Below are 20,746 nucleotides of genomic sequence, written 5' to 3'. Positions count from 1 at the left end.
TGTGACAACAACTGGGAGCGGAGGCAACAAAAATGGAGCTAGAGTGACAAGAGCTCAACATTTACATACACAGGCATCTCTGATTTATCCACAGTACTTAACTCCGTTACGAAATATCCATGGATAGTCTTGTGTTCAACAATTGTTGACATTATTCAACCAAAAAACCAAACATGTTGCTGTCGAGTCGATCTGACTCATGGTGACCCCATGTGCTTCACAGTAGAACCTGACGGCTTTTTTAACTCCTTTAATAACATTACGCTACTTTTCCTTGAACTATATTTAGTTAGTAGAAGCTGAAACGGAATGAGGTTTGATAACTCTTCAATGACTAGATGCTTCCCTCCCCCGATTCTCATCCTCCTTCCAAGGATTAAATTATCCTCACCATTATCTTGCAGCAGATATGGCTCTGGACAGTCACATCCCATTCTGTCCACCACAGGATAGAGCTGGGTACCTAAGGACTTCTTTGCAATATCCAGAGGGGTCATTTCTTCCATAGGAACTTCCTGCCCATACGTGCCTGGTGGAACCTGGGGACAAATAATTACATTTAGGAATCAATATAAGTAATCACTTCACAAACCATAGCTAAACTTCAAAACTTCAGAAAGTTCTGATTCCACTGAAACAGAATGTAGGAAGAAAAAAACCAGCCCTCACTGAATTCTGAAGAGGAGTGCAAGACATAATAAGAAGAGAAATGAGAAATGCTAGAGCCATACAACAGAAACTGTTTCCGACAGACAGGAGTTGATATGCATCCCTGTGATTCCAATTTTTGGGAAAAAAGCAGTAGAAATACACTAAAGAAATCTTTCCTAAATTGTGATAACCGAAAAAATATATATAAATAAGTTTTAGTGTGAACAGTTAAATTTTTTGCGGGGGGGGGGAATGCAAATTATCTGAGAGAGACAAACTGTTAAACCAAGGAAGGATCCAGGCAGCTATTTTAGACCAACTGTGAAAAACATTAGCATAGTGTGTTATGGATAAAAAAGCCAACCAAGTTGGATAACTGTGTAGGTAGAAAACATTATCTTCTCTTTACACTAATCAACTAGTATATAGTTTATAATTAAATTTCCCAGTTGTCCCAAAAATTTATTTCATGATTTGCTTATTCTTTTAAATCCATGATCCAATTAGTGTTTATGCATTGTTTTGCGTTATTATGTCTTCTATGTTTCTTTTAATCTAAAATAGTTTCCTGCCTTTTTAAAAATTAAATTAGATTTTGAAGAGTCAGAACCAGTTGTAATGTAGAATAGCCGATATTATGAATTTGTCTGATTGTTTCTTCACAAATAGATTCCGGCCAATCATTTTTGGAAGAATGTTACATAGGTGATGTGTACTTACTGTGTCACATCACAGGGAACATGTTATCAAGTTATTTCACTGTTGATAATGATAAATTTGAGCATTTGGTTATGGCAGTGACTACCAGGTCTACCCACTCTAAAAACGTATTTTCCCACTATAATAAATAAATCAGCTATGCAGTAATAATTTGGGGCTATGTGACTATCCTATTCACTAATAGTCTTTCACCCAACAGTTTTTGCATTCATTGATGATCCTTGCCTGAATCAATTTTTACACTGGCTGTAGCAAAACGGTGACTTCCTACTTTTATAATTCCTTCTATATTTATTAGCTAGCAATTTTCTGTAAGGAGCTTTCCATCCCTCTCCTTTTGCCTCTTTTTTTCACTATCACTATAGACTTATAATCCAGTCCATCCTTATCTACCGAGATGCTCAAACTGATGCACAAATTTGGCCAGCGGGAACCCCTTCAGGCCGGCTCCTGGATCCGTTTCATACGATCCCATTAGTTCTTTAGCACATCCATGTTTTCAGGAACAATCAACAATACATCTCCCACCTTGTATTCTCCCTATTTCAGCCCTAGTTCCAACTACTTTTTCCAAGAAGTCCTGATTCCTTTTATAGGGCAATAGTGTTTAGTAACAAAGATCTTGGCTCACTGTTAATGAATTTTTGCTTCTAGGCCCTTTCATGGATAGAGCTGAGAAATATATTTTATAAAATATCATAAGTTCAATTCAACACCATAGGGGTTTTCTCACCCTTCCCCATTTCATATTTGTATTTCCCTTCTTCCACATTTGGGGGGAAAAAATCACAATATATTTACTCATTTGCTCTAACCTACCACAATAAACACATTTTAAATAGTTCCAAAATTACAGTACTAAATCTGTTATAGAACACTTTCAAAAGCATATCTACTAAGTAAAATTCAGTGTACCTCTGTAGCTTTTTTTTTTTCCATAGGTAGTATCTCACTGAAGGTATATAGTCAGAATGCTATATTCAAGTGACCTGAATTTTCTGTGTGACTGAGACAAAACCAATACTGAGACAGGGGTGAGGTAAGCAGCAAGCGGGCTTTATTGTATACCAGTATGCAACAGACAGAGGGGAATGGGCTCCTCCAAAGTCTGTCTGTCTGCTGGAGACCAACCGGAGGGTTTTATAAGGGTAGGGCTTAGGCTTAAACAATCTGGAGAATGGCAGTTCCCCTTTGAGAGGCAGATATGCTGACCATATTTCAGACATGCTGACCTTCTGTGGGTATTCTTTAGAGGTCCTCTGATGCCATCCTGGTTTCAGTCACAAGATGGACCCCCATTGTCTGGTTGTCTCATCCCAGATCTTAGTGATTTTTGTTCTGCTTCTTCAAGAGGAACACAGGTTAATTTTAAACTTTATAGAATCATGGAGAATGGGAGAGGGAAGGAAGGAAACATACCACAAACCACAAAATCACCAGCATATGCAAAATCCAACTATGTAAGCCGTGTAGAAACGATGCTACAACACCCAGGACGTTAGGCCCCTACAATCTCTTTCTCACACTGCCCCTTTCAACGTTGTTTGTAAAACACTTGAAACATTTACTTGGTATCAAAAAATCAAAATATATTTTCTTAGAGAAGTCTTGCTCATAATCATATACCCTGCATTTTACTTTCACCCACTCCCATAAGAAACCATTTTTTGTTAGTTATGCTTTACCTTATATTTTTACAAAAATAAGTAAAAACATTACATATATATACACGTTTGTGTATATGAATACTTAGATGTGTATATATACACACAAACTGAATACAAATGTGTGCACTTATTTTTTCTTTTTCATATGTATATATAAAATGTGAAAATAAATCAGAGATGCCTCTGTATGTAAATATATAAAATATATATAGTAGTTCATACCTTCCGTTTTCACTTAATGTAAAAATATAATCTGGAAATAATTTCATACCAGTTCATAGAGATCTTCCTCATTCTTTATTAAGTGAGAATACTACTGCATTATAGTGATGCACCATGGTTTATTCAACCCCTTACCTATAGATGGGCCTTTAGGTTGTTTCAAATATTTTGCTTTTAGAAGTAATGCTATATTGTAAACTGTCTATGTTATTTCTTATTTGTATATATGTATTTTCAAGGTAAATTCCCAGAAGTGGTGTTGTTGAGTCAAAGGGTAAACACACAGAAGAGGTTTGCTGGATAGTGCCAAAATACTCTCTGTAGGAGTTTTACCATTTTGTTCTCCTACCAGCAATGTAAGAGAGCACCTGTTTTCCCCCAGTCAGGCCAACGGACTGTTTTCCAGCGTTTGACTTTTTGCCAGTCTGAGAGGTGACAAATGGGATTTCAGTGTAGTTTGAATTTGCTCTTATTACGATTGAAGTTAAGTATTTTTTCACATACTTGAAAGCCATCTCTTTATATTTCTGAAAACTGCTCATGTCTCTTACATATTTTAAATTGCATTTCTATTAAGGACATTAGTTTTTATCCATGATATATTTTGCTAATATTTTTATCAACTTATTATTTTCTAACTTTGCTTGTGAGTTTTTCCCCCTGCTTTTTCACGTATAAAAAATTTATTACTATTTTCTTGATATTACTTCTAAATTCTAAGTAATGGTTAGAAAGGTTTGCCTCACACTCAGATTTTAAAAGAAGTCATTTATGTTTTCTCCTAGTGCCTGTATGGTTAAAATTTTATATGTTGATTTCTGACACATTTGAAGTTTATTCTGGTATATGGTATAAGGTATGAATCTAATTTGTTTCCTTTCAAAATGGCTGTCCTTTAGTCCCGACACCATTTATTTAAAAGTTCATCCTTGCACTAAGTGGTTTGAGATGGCGCATTTAGTATACTAAATTTTCATATGTGCTTAGGTCTACTTTTGTACTTTCACTGATCCATCTATTCACATGCCAGTACCACAGTTTTACTTAAAGAGGCTTTATGATACTTTAAATATCTAGTAGGGCTATCCCCTCTTCTTTACTCTTAAAAGTTTTTCCTAGCTATTCTTTCATGTTTATTTTCACATATCAATAAAGTTTGTGGGCTTTAACCCTTCCCTTCTTATAACTAAGCAATTAGGTTTTTTTTCCTGAGACACGCCCCTCCCCCCCCAAACAAACCCGTTGCCATTTAGCAGAAGGTTCCAACTTATAGCCACCCTGTAGGACAGTAGAACTGCCAACTGCCCCACAGGGTTTCCAAAGAGCAGCTGGTGGATTTGACCTACCAACCTTTTAGTTAGCAGCTGAGCTCTTGAACACTAGGCCACCAGGGCTCCTTTCCTGAGAGTGTGGGTAGAAATTCATTTTCTGTTATCTTTAAGTTTTGGGTTCTAAGCAGCACAGATATCTGCTTTGGCTATGGATGAAACTAATGTAGTAACATCTCATTATTACCCAATACAGTAATTTCCTTAGAATTAATTTCAATGGGCAATAACTAGTTCGCTGTGTTCCTCAGCTTACCTAGGTTCTGCTTACTCACTCTTTTATGTTAGCTATCATTTTTTTTTTTTTTAAATGGCAGGTGATTTCTCCTGGACCTTTATTTTACAAAAGATATGGTTAAATAAGGAAGAGGTAAAAAGGTGAGGACAACAATGGTCACAAATAAGTTCATGTGGCAGGAACACTGAAAATAAATTATTACAGCTGACTTTGAAAGGTTATTGTTATTGCTGTTAGGTGCCATCAAGTTAGTTCTGACACGTAGCAACCTTATGTACAACAGAACAAAACGCTTCCCAGTCCTGTGCCATTCATACAATTGTTGCTATGTCTGAGCCCAGTGTTGCAGCTACTGTATCAATCCATCTTGTCATGCATCGTCTTCTTTTTCACTGACCTTCTACTTTACCAAGCGTGATGTTCTTCTCCAGGGACTGGTCCCTCCTAGTAACATGTCCAAGGTAAGTGGGATGAAGTCTTGCCATCCTCACTTCTAAGGAACATTCTTGGCTGTACTTCTTCCAAGGCACATTTGTTCATTCTTTTGGCAGTCCATTGTACATTCAATATTCTTTGCCAAGACCATAATTCAAATGCATCAATTCTTCTTCACTTCTCCTTAGTCATTGTCCAGGTTTTGCAACATATAAGGCAATTACAAATACCATTGCTTGGGTCAGGCACACCTTAGCACTCAAAGTGATGTCTTTGCTTTTTAACACTTCAAAGAGGTCTTTTGCAGCAGACTTTGAAAGGTACCATTATTTAAATATTCAACAGGATCTATTTTAAATGAAAAACACTTGAAATAGCTAGAACTTGAACTGATACCACATGATTAACAAGACAATGCTTAAAATAAACCACTGTCTTTAATATAAAAGGATGTGTACCTCCAAATTATCCATACGGCACTGTTTATTACACTGGTGTTCAATTAGGTTCCACTTTCTTGGGAAACCAGAAGAACCAATTTAAATCTCCAATGTATTTTCTCTTTGAGCATTTGTGTAAGTCAATTTACTAAAGTATGGGCCTGTAAATTTAGTTATCTAACCATCCAATACGTATGTTTTTCTGGGCTGTTACAGTCTAATATCTGATTGTGCCAAGCTAGGAAACAACAGTCAGTGTACAATAGGAGAAGGTGGCTATTGTGGGTTGAATTGTGTCTTCCAAAAAGTTATGTTGAAGCCCCAACCCCCAGTATCTGGAATGTAATCTTATTTAGAAATAGGGTCTTTGCAGATGTGATCAAGTAAGCTGGGTCACACTGCTGTCCTTATAAGAAGTGGAGAAGAGGCAGAGACATGGCAAAGGCCATTTGAAGATGGAGACAGAGACAGAGATTGGAGTGATGCAGCTGCAAGCCAAGCGATGCTACGGATTGCCAACAACTGAGAGTCAAGGAAAGATTCTCCTCTAGCATCTTCAGAGAGAGCATGGCCCTGCCGAAACCTCGACTTCAGGCTTTTGGCTTCCAGAACTGTTAGTTGAAGCCAGTTAGTTTGTGGCCATTTGTTACGGCAACCCTAATAAACTAATACAGTAGCTAACAGCCCACTGTTTGGCAGTTTGCTGGCAGAAACCCTGAATGTTCCCATCTGGCATCTCCTTCAGTGTAACACTGTATTTGTGTTATTAACTTATTATAACTTTTCCCACTATAACAGCATCAGTTTCCTGATGAAGGATAAAGCATTAATGCCATTAACAACACCAAAAAGTTGTGTAACAGTGTGTTATACTACTCTAGGGAAGATTACATTGAGTTAAAAAGTTCCTGGATAAATAAAAATGGTTAAGTGCTCAGGTGCTAACCAAAAGGTTAAAGGTTTGAGTCCACCCAGAGGCACCTGGGAAGAAAGGCCTAGTGATCTACTTTAGAAAAATCAGCCACTGAAAACCTTATGGAGCACAGTTCTACTCTGACACATATGGAATTGCCATGAGTCAGAATCACTCGACGCAACTGGTGGTCATCGGCTTAAAAACCTTCTACTTATTTCTACATATGTTTTTTAATTTTACTGTGCGCTTTAGGTGAAACTTTACAGCCCAAATTAGTTTCTCAAAAACTTATACACAAATTGTTTTGTAACATTGGTTGCAATCCCCACAACGTGTCAGTGCTATTCCCCTTTCCCTTTCCAAGCTGGGTTCTCCATATCCATTCATCCAGTTTTCCTGTCCTTTCCTGCCGTCTCATCTTTGCTTTTGGTCAGGTGTTGCCCACTTGGTCTTGTATACCTGATTGATCTAAGGAGCATGTTCCTCATTTGTGTTATTGTTTTACAGGCCTGTCTAATCTTTGGCTGAAAGATGGACTTCAGGAGTGGCTTCAGTTCTGAGTTACCAGGGTGTCTGAGGACCTAGTTTTGGGAGCCATTTCTATGTATCTGTTGGTCAATTAAGCAACAAGTAAGCTGGGATGTGAAGGCATGTTAGGTAGGATCTATTCTGAATCTCCACCATTGTGACGTCTAGTGGTCACATAGTGAAAATAAGTATTCAATGGCCAATACCCTCCTAAAACTGTCTTAAGAGAACAGTGCCTCTAGGATTACTCACATCTTTTTGATTAATTCAGAAATGCTGGTGGCATAGTGCTTAAGTGCTATGGTTGCTAACCTATGGGTCAGCAGTTTGAATCCACGAGGCGCTCCTTGGAAACTCTATGGGGCAGTTCTACTCTGTCGTATAGGGTCGCTGTGAATCCGAATTGACTCGACAGCATTGGGTTTGTTTTTTTTTGTTTTTTGGTTAATTCTAATACTGTGAGCTAAGAGTGAAAGCTCCTCAGAAAAAAGCTGTCCTTTCCCCCAAAAAGGAATTTTTTATTTATATTTAGTACACAGTGGAAAGAACATAAAGACTTAGACTCTCCAACTGGAAGTTTTAAGTATGGCACCTCTGGTTCTACCTCTGTGAGTGTGCCACTTGAAATGGGAGTGGCCTGGCTACTTCATATTCTTGCCACGCCTGCTCTCTTGCAAAATGCCTTGTAGAAGACACAACGCACACAAGCCTTGTCAATAATTTGCCTTGTCAAATGTTACCGAGGACAAACAAAGGAAAATAATTTGATCTACCAGTAAGTCCCTAGTACGGAAAACTAATCAACCCATGCCATACCATATATATTACTTCCCTTTATGCTCTAGGTCTAACTTGTAAACTCCAAATAAGAACTCATTTCTTCCTCTGGTGGGCATTTATTACATGGTTAATTCTGGAAATTTCCCTCACCAGGCCTTGGCTTTATAGAAATAACTTCTTACTCACATGTAATATGAATCTAAGAATATGCACATAGTCAAGTACCCTCACTTATCATGCAGGAGACATTAAAATGGGATGAGTTTTTCTTAATACAATTTTTTATTGACATATTATAAACGTAGAAAAAAGTGCACAACTCCTAAGGATAGAGCTCAATGACATCTCAAAGTGAACCAGGTCAAGAAATAAAATTTAATCAGCATCTTGGAAGGTTACCTTGTATCTTAGGCTGGGTTCTCTACAGAAGCAAAATTGTTTAAGAATGACTTTTCTAAATTGGTTGTAAGTCTGGCTGGTCTTAAAGATGTTGGTGAGTCTGGTTCCAGTAATAAAGAGGGTACTGCTAATTCATGGTGAGGTGGCAATAGAAATATACAAAATATCACCATCAACAGATCAAGTACTGGTGAGAGGCAAGGCTCTGGGTGGTCCCATGTTTGACACTTCTCCACAATTTTGTCAGAATGAGAAGTATAAGGAAGTTGTGTAGTTGGTCCAATGGCTAAACAAAGTGGTGAAAGAAAGTGATGAGCTGAGGGCTTCAGAGTCAAAGCTCAAGTGACACATAAGTTACCTTAAAGTTGCCACTTGTGCCCTGAAAGAAAGCCTTCTTGTAGTAACAGAGCTGATACTGTCGAAAGCCAAACCCAGAGTCTTATTATAAGAGTGGCAAATTACAATGCCAACTAAATTCCCAACCTCGAATGGTGTCTGAAGTTAAAGTGAGGGCATTGATTGGGAAGAAATGGGATGCTGAAACTTGGGATGGGGACATATAGGCAGATAATCAGAAAGCTGAGGACCTACTACCAACAAGAAAGAAGAGCCAGGAGCAGAACGCATCCTTTGGGCACAGGGTTCCTGCACTGAGAATCTCCTAGACCCAGGGGAAGACTGATGAAGACCTTCCTTCAGAGCAGACAGGCAGAGAGAGACAGAAATTCTTCCCCTAGAGCCAGGGCCCTGATTTTGGACTTCTGGCCTCCTAAACTGTAAGAGAATAAACTTCTGTTTATTAAAACCATCTACTTATATTTCTGTTACAGCAGCACTAGATAACTAAGACACCCTGTGACCCAGCTTCTTCCCCCAAAATAACCACTACTCTGCAAAGAAAGGACTTGAATTGAGATCAACTGATAGATTCATTTTGCCTTTTCAACTTTATATAAACAGAATCATACAAGATGTATTCATTTTTGTCTGGCTTCTTTCCTCAACATTGTGAGATTCATCCACATCATTGAATGTAGCAATTGTTCATTCATGTTCACTATTGTATAGTATTCAATCCCACTCTTAAAGAACATTTGAGCTGTTTTCAGTTTTTGGCAATTATAAATAATGCTGCTATGGATATTCTCTTACACGTCTTCGGGTATGTTTCTGTTAGGTATATACATGGTAATAGGTTTGCTGGATCGTGGAGTATGATTATATATAGTAGGTATTTCCCAAGTTGTCATAACAATTTACTCCTTCTGGTAGCACAAAAGAGTTTCAGGTGCTTGAAATACTCATCAAAATATGGTCATATCAGCACTTTTAATTTTATCCATTCTGGTTGGAATAAAATGGTATCACACGGTTGTTTTAATGTTTCTGATCAACAATAAAATTGAGAAATGTTTTATAATTTTATTGGCCAACTGGTCATCCTTCTTTTGTAAAGTGAGTATTTAAGTCTTTTGTTGATTTTTTGGGGTGTCTTTTTTTTCTTATTGATTTGTAGTACTTTGTACATTCAGATATGTGTTTTTTTTATGCACTTTGTCTTGATCTGGCATACAGAAAATAAAATAAGTCTGGAAGACCATATTGTCTGAAAGTAATCATGCTTTCACTGATGTCTGAGATGGTGTCAGATTTTAAATGCCACATAACAAATTAAGCAATAGAAAACAATTATTATGGCAAATTAAAATTAGTCAAGCTTGACAAATTAAGTAATAGAAAATAATTATTATGGCAAATTAAAATAAGCCAAGCATGTACAATGGGAAAAAACAAAAACAAAAAAAGACTTTATGTCCACAATGAAATGAGAGCAAAAGGCGATTATAAAGCACATATAAGTTCTTAATATGGCTTAGAAATATTATTTGTTGATGAATCTAAACTACAGGAATCTTGCAATGAAGTTGTAACACAACTCAAATTACCATAAAATATGGTTTATCTGCATGCCCGGATCTATTTAACCTGCTTGGCTAAAGTTTATCAACTCCCCATTTGTGTATGCTGAAAAGAAATGCTAGGTTAAGTAATCAGGGTTATCCTATAATTGGCAATAAAACAGAGAATTACTTAATTTTTGCTGGATAAGAAAGTTAATATACATATTACTTGTATATTAGTGACTTTCCTATGCTAAATGCTTCTATGGTTTTCTCTCTCTAAAAAGAAAAACAGAAGCCGTGTCAGCTAGTAAAATGTTCTGCTTTAAAAACAAATAGGAAATAACTTTATATTCATGAGTAATATCCATGAACAGAAACTGTTGTTTCTAGTATTGTCATCCTGTTGTTGTTGTTAGGTGTCGTTGAGTCAGTGCCGACTCATAGCGACCCTATGCACAACAGAACGAAACACTGCCCGGTCCTGCGCCATCCTTACAATTGTTGTTATGCTTAAGCCCACTGTTGCAGCCACTGTGTCAATCCACCTCTTTGAGGGTCTTCCTCTTTTCCACTGACCCTGTACTCTGCCAAGCATCATGTCCTTCTCCAGGGACCGATAACTCCTGACAACATGTCCGAAATATGTGAGACACAGTCTCGCCATACTTGCCTCTAAGGAGCATTCTGGCTGCCCTTCTTCCAAGACAGATTTGTTCATTCTTTTGGCAGTCCATGGCATATTCAATATTCTTCGCCAACACCACAATTCAAAGGCGTCAACTCTTCTTCAGTCTTCTTTATTCATTCTCTAGTTTTCACACGCATACGATGCGATTGAAAACACCATGGCTTAGGTCAGGCGCACCTTAGTCTTCAAGGTGACATCTTTGCTCTTCAACACTTTAAAGAGGTCACTTGCAGCAGATTTACCCAACACAACGCGTCTTTTGATTTCTTGACTGCTGCTTCCATGGCTGTTGATTGTGGATCCAAGTAAAATGAAATCCTTGACAACTTCAATCTTTTCTCTTTTTATCATGATGTTGCTCATTGGTCCAGTTGTGAGGATTTTTGTTTTCTTTATGTTGAGGTGCAATCCATAATGAAGGCTGTGGTCTTCGATCTTCATTAGTAAGTGCTTCAAGTCCTCTTCACTTTCAGCAAGCAAGGTTGTGTCATCTGCATAACGCGGGTTGTTAAAGAGCCTTCCTCCAATCCTGATGCCCCGTTCTTCTTCATATAGCCCAGCTTCTTGGATTATTTGCTCAGCATACAGACTAAAGAGGTATGGTGAAAGAATACAACCCTGACGCACACATTTCCTGACTTTAAACCAATCAGTATCCCCCTGTTCTGTCCAAACAACTGCCTCTTGATCTATGTAAAAGGTTCCTCATGAGCACAATTAAGTGTTCTGGAATTCCCATTCTTCACAATGTTATCCATAGTTTGTCATGAACCACATAGTCAAATGCCTTTGCATAGTCAATAAAACATGGGTAAACATCCTTCTGGTATTCTCTGCTTTCAGCCAGGATCCATCTGACATCAGCAATGATATTCCTGGTTCCACATCCTCTTCTGAAACCAGCCTGAATTTCTGGCAGTTCCCTGTCGATATACTGCTGCAGCTGTTTTTGAATGATCTTCAGCAAAATTTTGCTCGCATGTGGTATTAATGATATTGTTCTACAATTTCCACATTTGGTTGGATCCTCTTTCTTGGGAATAGGCATAAATATGGATCTCTTCCAGTCAGTTGGCCAGGAAGCTGTCTTCCATATTTCTTGGCATAGACGAGTAAGCACCTCCAGCGATGCATCTGTTTGTTGAAACATCTCAGTTGATATTCCATCAATTCCTGGAGCCTTGTTTTTCTCCAATGCCTTCAGAGCAGCTTGGATTTCTTGCTTCAGGACCATCGGTTCCTGATCATATGCCACCTCTTGAAATGGGTGAACATCAACTAATTCTTTTTGGTATAATGACTCTGCATATTCCTTCCATGTTCTTTTGATGTTTCCTGCATTGTTTAATATTTTCCCCATGCAATCCTTCACTATTGCAACTCAAGGCTTGAATTTTTTCTTCAGTTCTTTCAGCTTCAGAAACGCCGAACGTGTTCTTCCCTTTTGGTTTTCCATCTCCAGCTCTTTGCACGTCATTATAATACTTTATTTTGTCTTCTCGAGACACCCTTTGAAATCTTCTGTTCGGTCTTTTACTTCATCAATTCTTCCTTTTGCTTTAGCTGCTTGACATTTGAGAGCAAGTTTCAGAGTCTCCTCTGACATCCATCTTGGTCTTTTCTTTCCTGTCTTTTCAATGACCTCTTGCTTTCTTCATGGAGGATGTCCTTGATGTCATTCCACAACTCATTTGGTCTTTAGTCACTTCACTAGTGTTCAATGTGTCAAATCTATTCTTGAGATTGTCTCTAAATACAGGCGGGATATACTCAAGGTCATATTTTGGCTCTCGTGGACTTGCTCTGATTTTCTTCAGTTTCAGCTTGAACTTGCATATGAGCAATTGACGGTCTGTTCCACAGTCGGTCCCTGGCCTTGTTCTGGCTAATGATATTGAGCTTTTCCACCTTCTCTTTCCACAGATGTAGTCAATTTGATTTCTGTGTGTTCCATCTGGCAAGGTCCATGTGTACAGTCGCCATTTATGCTGGTGAGAGAAGGTATTTGCAATGAAGTCATTGTTCTTGCAAAATTCTATCATTCGATCTCCGCCATTTTTTCTATCACTGAGGCCATATTTTCCAACTACTGATCCTTCCTGTTTCCAACTTGCACACTCCAATCGCCAGTAATTATCAATAAATCTTGATTGCATGTTTGGTCAATTTCAGACTGCAGCAGCTGATAAAAATCTTCTATTTGTTCATCTTTGGCCCTAGCAGTTAGTGCATAAATTTGAATAATAGTCGTATTAACTGGTCTTCCTTGTAGGCCTATGGATATTATCCTTTCACTGACAGCGTTGTACTTCAGGATACATCTTGAAGCATTCTTTTTGACGATGAATGCAACATCATTCCTCTTCAAGTTGTCATTTCCAGCACAGTAAACTATATGATTGTCCGATTCAAAATGACCAGTACCAGTCCATTTCAGCTTATTAATGCCTAGGATATCGATGTTTATTCATTCCATTTCATTTTTGAAGATTTCTAATTTTCCTAGATTCATATTTCGTACATTCCAGGTTCCGATTATTAATGGATGTTTCTTCTCATTTTGAGTCATGCCACATCAGCAAATGAAGGTCCCGGAAGCTTTACTAGATCCACGTCAGTAAGGTCGACTCTTCTTTGAGGAGGCAGCTCTTCCCCAGTCATCTTTTGAGTGCCTTCCAACCTGGAAGGCTCATCTTCCAGTACTATATCAGACAATGTTCTGCTGCTATTCATGAGGTTTTAACTGCCTAATGCTTTTTAGAAGTAGACTGCCGGGTCCTTCTTCCAGTCTGTCTTAGTCTGGAAGCTCAGCTGAAACCTGTCCTCCATGGGTGACCCTGCTGGTATCTGAATACCGGTGGCATAGCTTCCAGCATCACAGCAACACACAAGCCCCCATAGTACGACAAACTGACAGACACGTGGGGGACTGTCATCCTAGTCACCTAAAATTCATCAAGTGACTAAAGAAGTTTCTGAAATGATTTTAGTGTGCAGAGTGAATAGTATTAAAAATCTAAGACCCTACAGAGAAAAGTTTCTTGGCCCGCCTAAAAAATATTAAGCTGTGACTACTAGTTGTATGACAACAGCAATGTTTTTTTTCTCCTTAATTCTATATACTAGTGAATTGGTAGAGAAAAAATACTGTCAGAACCATGAGACGTAATAATGCAGATTCTCCAGGTAGAACAAGATACTCAAATGGTCAAAGGATTAAGGTGTCAAAACTTGCTCAGCTATGTGGCTAGTAAATGTCCTTGGACACTGAACCTAAAATTGCACATAAACCAGAATATTTCAAAAGGGAATATTCAATGACATATGAGGAAACGAATGCCAAGGTAGATAACATCATGGTAGGATTTAAGGAAACCTAATTTGTGTCTTGCTCCCTTTCCCCAAATTTAATATGATGTTATAAATTTACTCCCTCTTCCCAGGCTGTGCAAAGTATATAAAACACCAAATTTTCTTCCAAAACAAAATTTATAAAATGGTTGAGCCAGTTCCCTTCGGTAAAAATTTTCCGTCTGGTCTTTAGAATGAGACACCTTATGTGGACTACTTTGTATGATATACCAGTATGTGTTTCATTTCACCCAAAGCTTTCCATAACTGGGGCAAAACGGGGTCTTGGAGTGAAAGATCTACATTTTCTGGGACAGAGTGTAACCTGCTGTTTATATTAAACAATCACAGCAATTCTGTAAAGTTAGCACAAGTACCCCTAGCCCTTACAGCAACTAAGATATGAAATAAAGCATGGATATGGCTCATGAATTATGGTGTTACTGAAGAATACGGAATATACCATGAACTGCCAGAAAAATGAACAAATTTGTCTTGGAAGAACTACAGCCAAGATGCTCCTTAGAAGCCAGGATGGTAAGGCTTTTTCTCACATATTTTGGACATGTTATCAGGAGGGACCAGTGCCTAGAGAAGAACATCATGTTTGGTAAAGCAGAGGGTCAGGGAAAGAGTAGAAGACCCTCCACGAGATGATTTGACACAGTGGCTGCAAAGATAGGCTCAAGCATAACAATTAGGAGGATGGCACAGGATCAGGCAGTGTTTCGCTCTGTTGTACATGGGGTTGCTGTGAGTCAGAGGGCACCTAACAACATGGTTCATCGTGATGCACTCTTCACTGTCGCCTTCTCCCCCATGCCACATAAAGACACACACGCCCTCCTATCCTGTTGATTCCTCTACTTTTCCACCAGAGAGCTGATTCAAGGCAGGTGGGCCTGGTCTTGTAAGGAACACGATGACTCCACTTCTGCCCATTCCACAAGTTTGATGGGTGTTTTGGGATGGCAATAACAAATTTCAAAAGTGAAATTACTTCAGCTGGTTATGACAGTTATTTGTCTTTCACTTCATAATCCCTGGGTTTGATTAAAAAAAAGTTATTAGAGACTTTTGGTTGTAAAATGATGCTGTTGGGTGCTGTTGACTCAGTTCCAACTCATAGAAACCCTATGTACAATAGAACAAAGCACTGCCCAGTTGTGTGCCATCCTCACAATCGTTGTTATGCTGCACCCCACTGTTACAGCCACTGCGTTAATCCATCTCATTGAGGGTCTTCCTCTTTTTTGCTGAGGTAAAACAGTAAATACTGCTGTCTTCATTAGAAATGCATATATTCCTCAATAACAGTACATTAGGACACCTTACTTACAGTGGTTTAAACAAATAGGGGTTTTTCTTGTCACATAACAAGAAGTCCAGAGGAAGGAAGTTGCTGGCATTGGTTCACTTACCTAACAGTTTTGTCAAGGACCCTAACTCTCTTTACATTTCTGCTCTGCCATTCTTACCATATTGATATCTATCTTCATGCTTACCATTACCGCATGTTCACAGGAGGGTTATCACAGCCCCAGATATCATAATATTCAAGGCAGCAAGTGGGAAAAGATGAAAACAAACACATCTGTTCCATTTTACCAGGAAAGTAAAAGTTTCCCCAGAAAAATATGCTTATTTCTCCCTGACCAGAACTATGTTGCACGGCCAACTCTAGTGAAAGGATGGCTGGAAAAGTATTTAGCTAGGTACACTGCCAACATGAATAAAACCAATGTTAGGAATAAAGAAGGGGAGAATGGATACTATGTTGGCAGCAAAAAGTGTCTTCCACAACACTATTTCCTTTTCTCAGTCAGAAATCATACGAAAATAAGAAAGATCCTCTTCATGGTATTACAGCTGTTCCTCAAAATCCTCACTCCCAACTTCTTCAAATCCAACCTCCTTTGCAAGAGCAACACAACCTGCTTTGATTTTGGGGAGCTCTTTGGAAGGTTCAAAGTCTTTTAAAATCATGAATTAAATCATGGAAAATTTTATGCCACATCCCACGCAAACAGGCTTTTGTGACATCATTGTAGGCCTGTACAATTCAAGTACCCCCTGCTTTTTGAAAGTTCGCTTTATACCATTTTGCTTTTAGGGGAGACCTACATTAGTACCTGTTCTCACTAACAGAAAGAAAACCAGAGAGGATTTTCACTTTAACAGAAAAAAGGGGAAAAGCAAAAATAACATTTAGTGTTTGTTTTTCAGTGAGTCATTAAAGAGGCAGCGCACACAGAGCAGCGCAAGTAACAGATAGCGTGGGAGTCATACCCACTAAAACCCCTCCAAACAGCAGCAGACACTTCTTGAGGCCTACTGCGATCATATCCATGTAGGGCACCAATTTCAGGTGAAACATGCTCATTAACTGCAAGTGATGGAATAGCTGTAGGGGGGTTAATCAGATGCACAGTTAAATCCCACTCTTCAATCCAGCCCCATGTACCATTGCCAGCTAGGCTACTGGGCTGCCATTATCACTACCCCCACCTTGAAGCCTTCCGGTGTGCTCGCTGTCTTCCCAATTCTGGTAAGTGAAACTACACTGTATGTACATTATTTCTACTTTATATAGGCTGTGTATCTATCATCTCATTCCTGCTTTTACTGTATGTATTATTTTTTATTTTGTGTTATTTGGTATGATTTGAGAGGCTATTTTTTGAGTCTGGGAATGCTAAAAAATCCTTCCCATATAATGGTAACTGCTTCTTTGCTTTATACCACTTGGGCTTACAAAAGGCTTCATAGGAACCCTCTACTTTTGGATATTGGGGGAAACCCATAATATCAATTGCAAGTTTAATGACGAATTTATTCCGGAATTCAAATACTGTTTGGGCATTGTCACTGTAGCTGTAATTAACATCTTGAACGTCTGCCTTAATAATAAGCTTTAAAGTCTGCAATCACACCCTGATCAAGTGGCTGGTGTAAATAATTTGCATTAGGTAAAAAAAGGACTTTGATAGTTGAAGGAAGCTCAGCAACTGCTGAAAGGATGGCGTGGTTTATTACTGAAAATTATAAGAATTTTAAAAAATGAACTTTTTCTCCTGCAATATTTTTATAAAATACCTACAAATAAAACATTACCTAAAAGATCAATAAAGATCTGCCCTGTCATCTAGCCTCTCTCGCTACATCTACAGTAGATACCAAGTCTAGTCTTTACAATTCCTTTTAAAATTTGTGGGTTGGCAGAGTGATAAATCACAACAGGCTTTAGCTCTAAACCTCCACTGGCATCTGCACCCAGCACCACCGTCAATTGATCCTTTGTAGCCTTAAATCCTAGGGCTTGTGTTTCCTCTTTGAACACATAGGCCCTTGAGGGTGTTTGCTTCCAACAGAGACCAGTTTCATCAAAATTAAAATTCTGAACCAGGGTATAGTGTTCTTCATCAATCAAATTTCTTAACACTGGAGGAAATGTGTTCGCAATTTCTTCATCTCCACCAGCATCACCAGAGAGCTTAAGATTGTGTAATGCATAGCAGTTCTTGAAACCACTAACCCAGCCACTACTTGCACTAAAGGAAGGTGCTTCTTCAGCATTTTCAGCTTTTTTCATAACATCTTCATATAAAGCTTTCTCTTTTGAGAAAGGTTGTCCCTGACTGCTTGTTTGGTATTTAGCCCATACACTAAGCAAACATTCCGTTTCTTCCTTTTCCTTATACCTTGTTTTAACAGACTTCGTAACACTAACAGTTGTTCCAGCTAGATAACTTTCTTTTATTTTCCCAGCATTGTCTCTAATTGTGCGCAACATTGACTCCTTTACACTGGTCGCACAACCAATGTCACAAGTTATATCAAAAGTTTTATAATTTTTACGCTTTTCTTCAATTGTTAAAGCTTTTCTTCTTTTACATTCATTTTACGCTCACTAAAAGGAGCCACCAGAAACCCTGGTGGCATAGTGCTTAAGAGCTATGGCTGCTAACTGAAAGACTGGCAGTTCGAATCCACCAGGCGCTCCTTGGAAACCCTATGGGGCAGTTCTACTCTGTCCTATAGAGTCACTATGAGTTGGCATTGACTGGATGGCAACTTTTTTTTTTTTTTTTAAGGAACCACCAGCATGTTTCTGTAGCACTTGCAAACCCCTCTGCTTGCTCATTTTCTAGAATACAAAAAAGTTTAGCAAAAAAACACAAAAATGGGAGGAAACTATTTAAGGACGTACTTCCAAGACAGAACTTGTGGCGAAACTGAGTTAAGACAAAGGCGGAGGGGATGGATGAGAATGATGTGCAGTACAGTACATCTCTGTAACTTGCTGCATTCGGCTATAATCATGTACTTTGCATTCAACTGTTCTTACTTGGCCCAAAACAGCAACTTGCTGGGAAAACTCAGATAGGAGCTAGCACAATTTCAGCATTATACTAACTCATTTCCCTGTTCACCAACATCATATTAGAAATTTTGCATTCCAGAAACGTGTTTCAGCAGACCATACTATACACAAGAAACAATTTCAAAAAGTTCGAATAAATGTACGGAGGATATTATTATAGAAATGTAAGGATGTTTGGCAATATCCACAATGTTCTAAAATTACTGTCACAAAAAATAAATATACTCTTAAAAATAACCTCTAGGATAATGGTAAAAAGCAGAATTCTAGGCTAAGTACACCTCAGATACCAATGACTCTAGATACTCAAAACCAAAAACCAAAACCAAACCCAATGCTGTCGAGTAGATTCCGACTCATAGTGACCCTATGGGACACAGTAGAACAGCCCCATAGTTTCTAAGGAATGCCTGGTGGATTCGAACTGCCGACCTTTCGGTTAGCAGCCGTAGCACTTAACCACTATGCCACCAGGGTTTTCAGGTACTCAAAAAAATTCAAAAGTACCTAGGAATTCACACAATTAATCTCTTCATTATACAGATGAAAATATTAAAGTCAGGAGAAGGTGTGATATGCCTGAAGTTACACAGCTAATTAGTGGCAGAGTCTATCACATAACCCAGATCTCATGATTCATCTTTCCTGATGTTTCCACTAAATTAGGCTATTTCTCTATTTGTCTCTCCTAGAAGGTATTATGCTGATTTATTTTCACATATGGTAAAAATAGTGGGCATCATAAAAAAGATAGCTACACAAGACATTAGTGATTTTGTACAATTTCACCCACTATATTTCTTTAATTTCACAGTCACCAAATAAAATATCTTTTTCCACAGATAAGCAATAAATCAAAGTTTCCCATCTGGTTAAATCATCTACTTATTTGGTTCAGCTATCACTTACACAGACTGTTACCCTATAAGCATCAATCTATTCATACACATCAGGGCTCAAATAAGAAATAACGGCCCAAACCAGAGTTTGCAGCCACCAATGTGAAGTTAATCCCATTTACTTCACCCTGGATATCCAGGCACCCAAATTCTCCAGAGATGACACCGCCAATTTCTCACCTGCTGTCTGGGTTCATCGAGCTCCCTCTCCAAATCTTCCAACACAGTCACCGCCTCCTCTCCACTCTCAGGGTTATGCTCGCGCACCCAAGCCTGGAGCTCCTCAGGCAGGATGGTCAGAAACTGCTCCAGCACCAACAATTCCAGGATCTGTTCCTTGGTATGTATCTCTGGGCTCAGCCACTGATAGCAAAGTTTCCGGAGTTGACTCAGGGCCTCCCTGGGTCCAGGTGTCTCCTGATAGCAGAACTGCCTGAAGCGCTGACGAGAGAATTCTCGGATATGAGACAAGTTTCTCTGTAGGCAGGATCCCTGATCCCAAATATGGTCTTCCTCCTTAACCCTTACTTTGATAATCTCCTCTTGTTCCTCTGAAGCCTGGCCACTCAAGGCAGGGAGGGCCCCAGAGGCTGTCGCCATCCCGAGCTTAGCTCAGAGGAAGGTACCCTCCAGTCAGGATTTAGACAAACGGATGACTTTACTTGAGTTTTTCCCCCCCTTGGTCAGGAAAGTTTTCGCTATAAGAAACACTACTAACACCGAAAAATTTTAGTGGCAGTGAAAAAGGACTTGTTTCCGTGCGAACACAGGGCTGTTACAAGAGTTATTCAACGAAGTGAAATCATCCTCTGACAAGAAGACCGGAAAGAGTGAGCACAGGACTAACTACTCCCTAAAACTGCAGGGTCACAAACAGCTCAGCAGGTAACTTGCGAGACAGAAAACTGAGGTTACCAAGAACACGCTGGCCCTAAATACGGGCTGGGTATACCAGCCCAGGCAAGGAAACGAAAAGAGGGTCGCTCTGAAGGCCGTAGCCTGGGCCGGGGCGACGAAGACCGAGAGGGGCTCTTCCCACACCACGAGCTGCCTGCAGCGGAGGTCAGGTTGTCGCCGCGCACACGCCCTCTTCCCTGGCCGCAGCTTCCACTTCGGAGTGCACACCCACTCTAGGCCAAGCCGGAGAAGTGAGCCGAGGGCAACACTTCCGGGCACAATTCGCCACTGCACAGGCA

At 39.2% G+C, this 20,746-nt stretch overlaps 1 protein-coding gene across 1 annotated transcript in view; it reads right to left on the bottom strand.

Moving 5' to 3' along the window:
* LOC126073119 (SCAN domain-containing protein 3-like) overlaps positions 1-20,746 on the bottom strand; it is a 35,478-nt gene extending 14,732 nt beyond the window's left edge. The window contains exons 1-2 of the mRNA XM_049879416.1: positions 19,731-20,746; positions 392-539 (exon numbers count right to left, since the gene is read on the bottom strand). Of these exons, the coding sequence (XP_049735373.1) occupies positions 392-539; positions 19,731-20,150 (568 nt within the window). The 5' untranslated portion in view covers positions 20,151-20,746. The remainder of the gene's footprint in view (positions 1-391; positions 540-19,730) is intronic.

The sequence above is a fragment of the Elephas maximus genome, chromosome 1, assembly GCF_024166365.1.
Source record: "Elephas maximus indicus isolate mEleMax1 chromosome 1, mEleMax1 primary haplotype, whole genome shotgun sequence".
Classification (NCBI taxonomy): Eukaryota; Metazoa; Chordata; class Mammalia; order Proboscidea; family Elephantidae; genus Elephas; species Elephas maximus.
The sequence above is the reverse complement of the archived record's forward strand: the minus strand, read 5'-3'. Positions and strand labels throughout refer to the sequence as shown.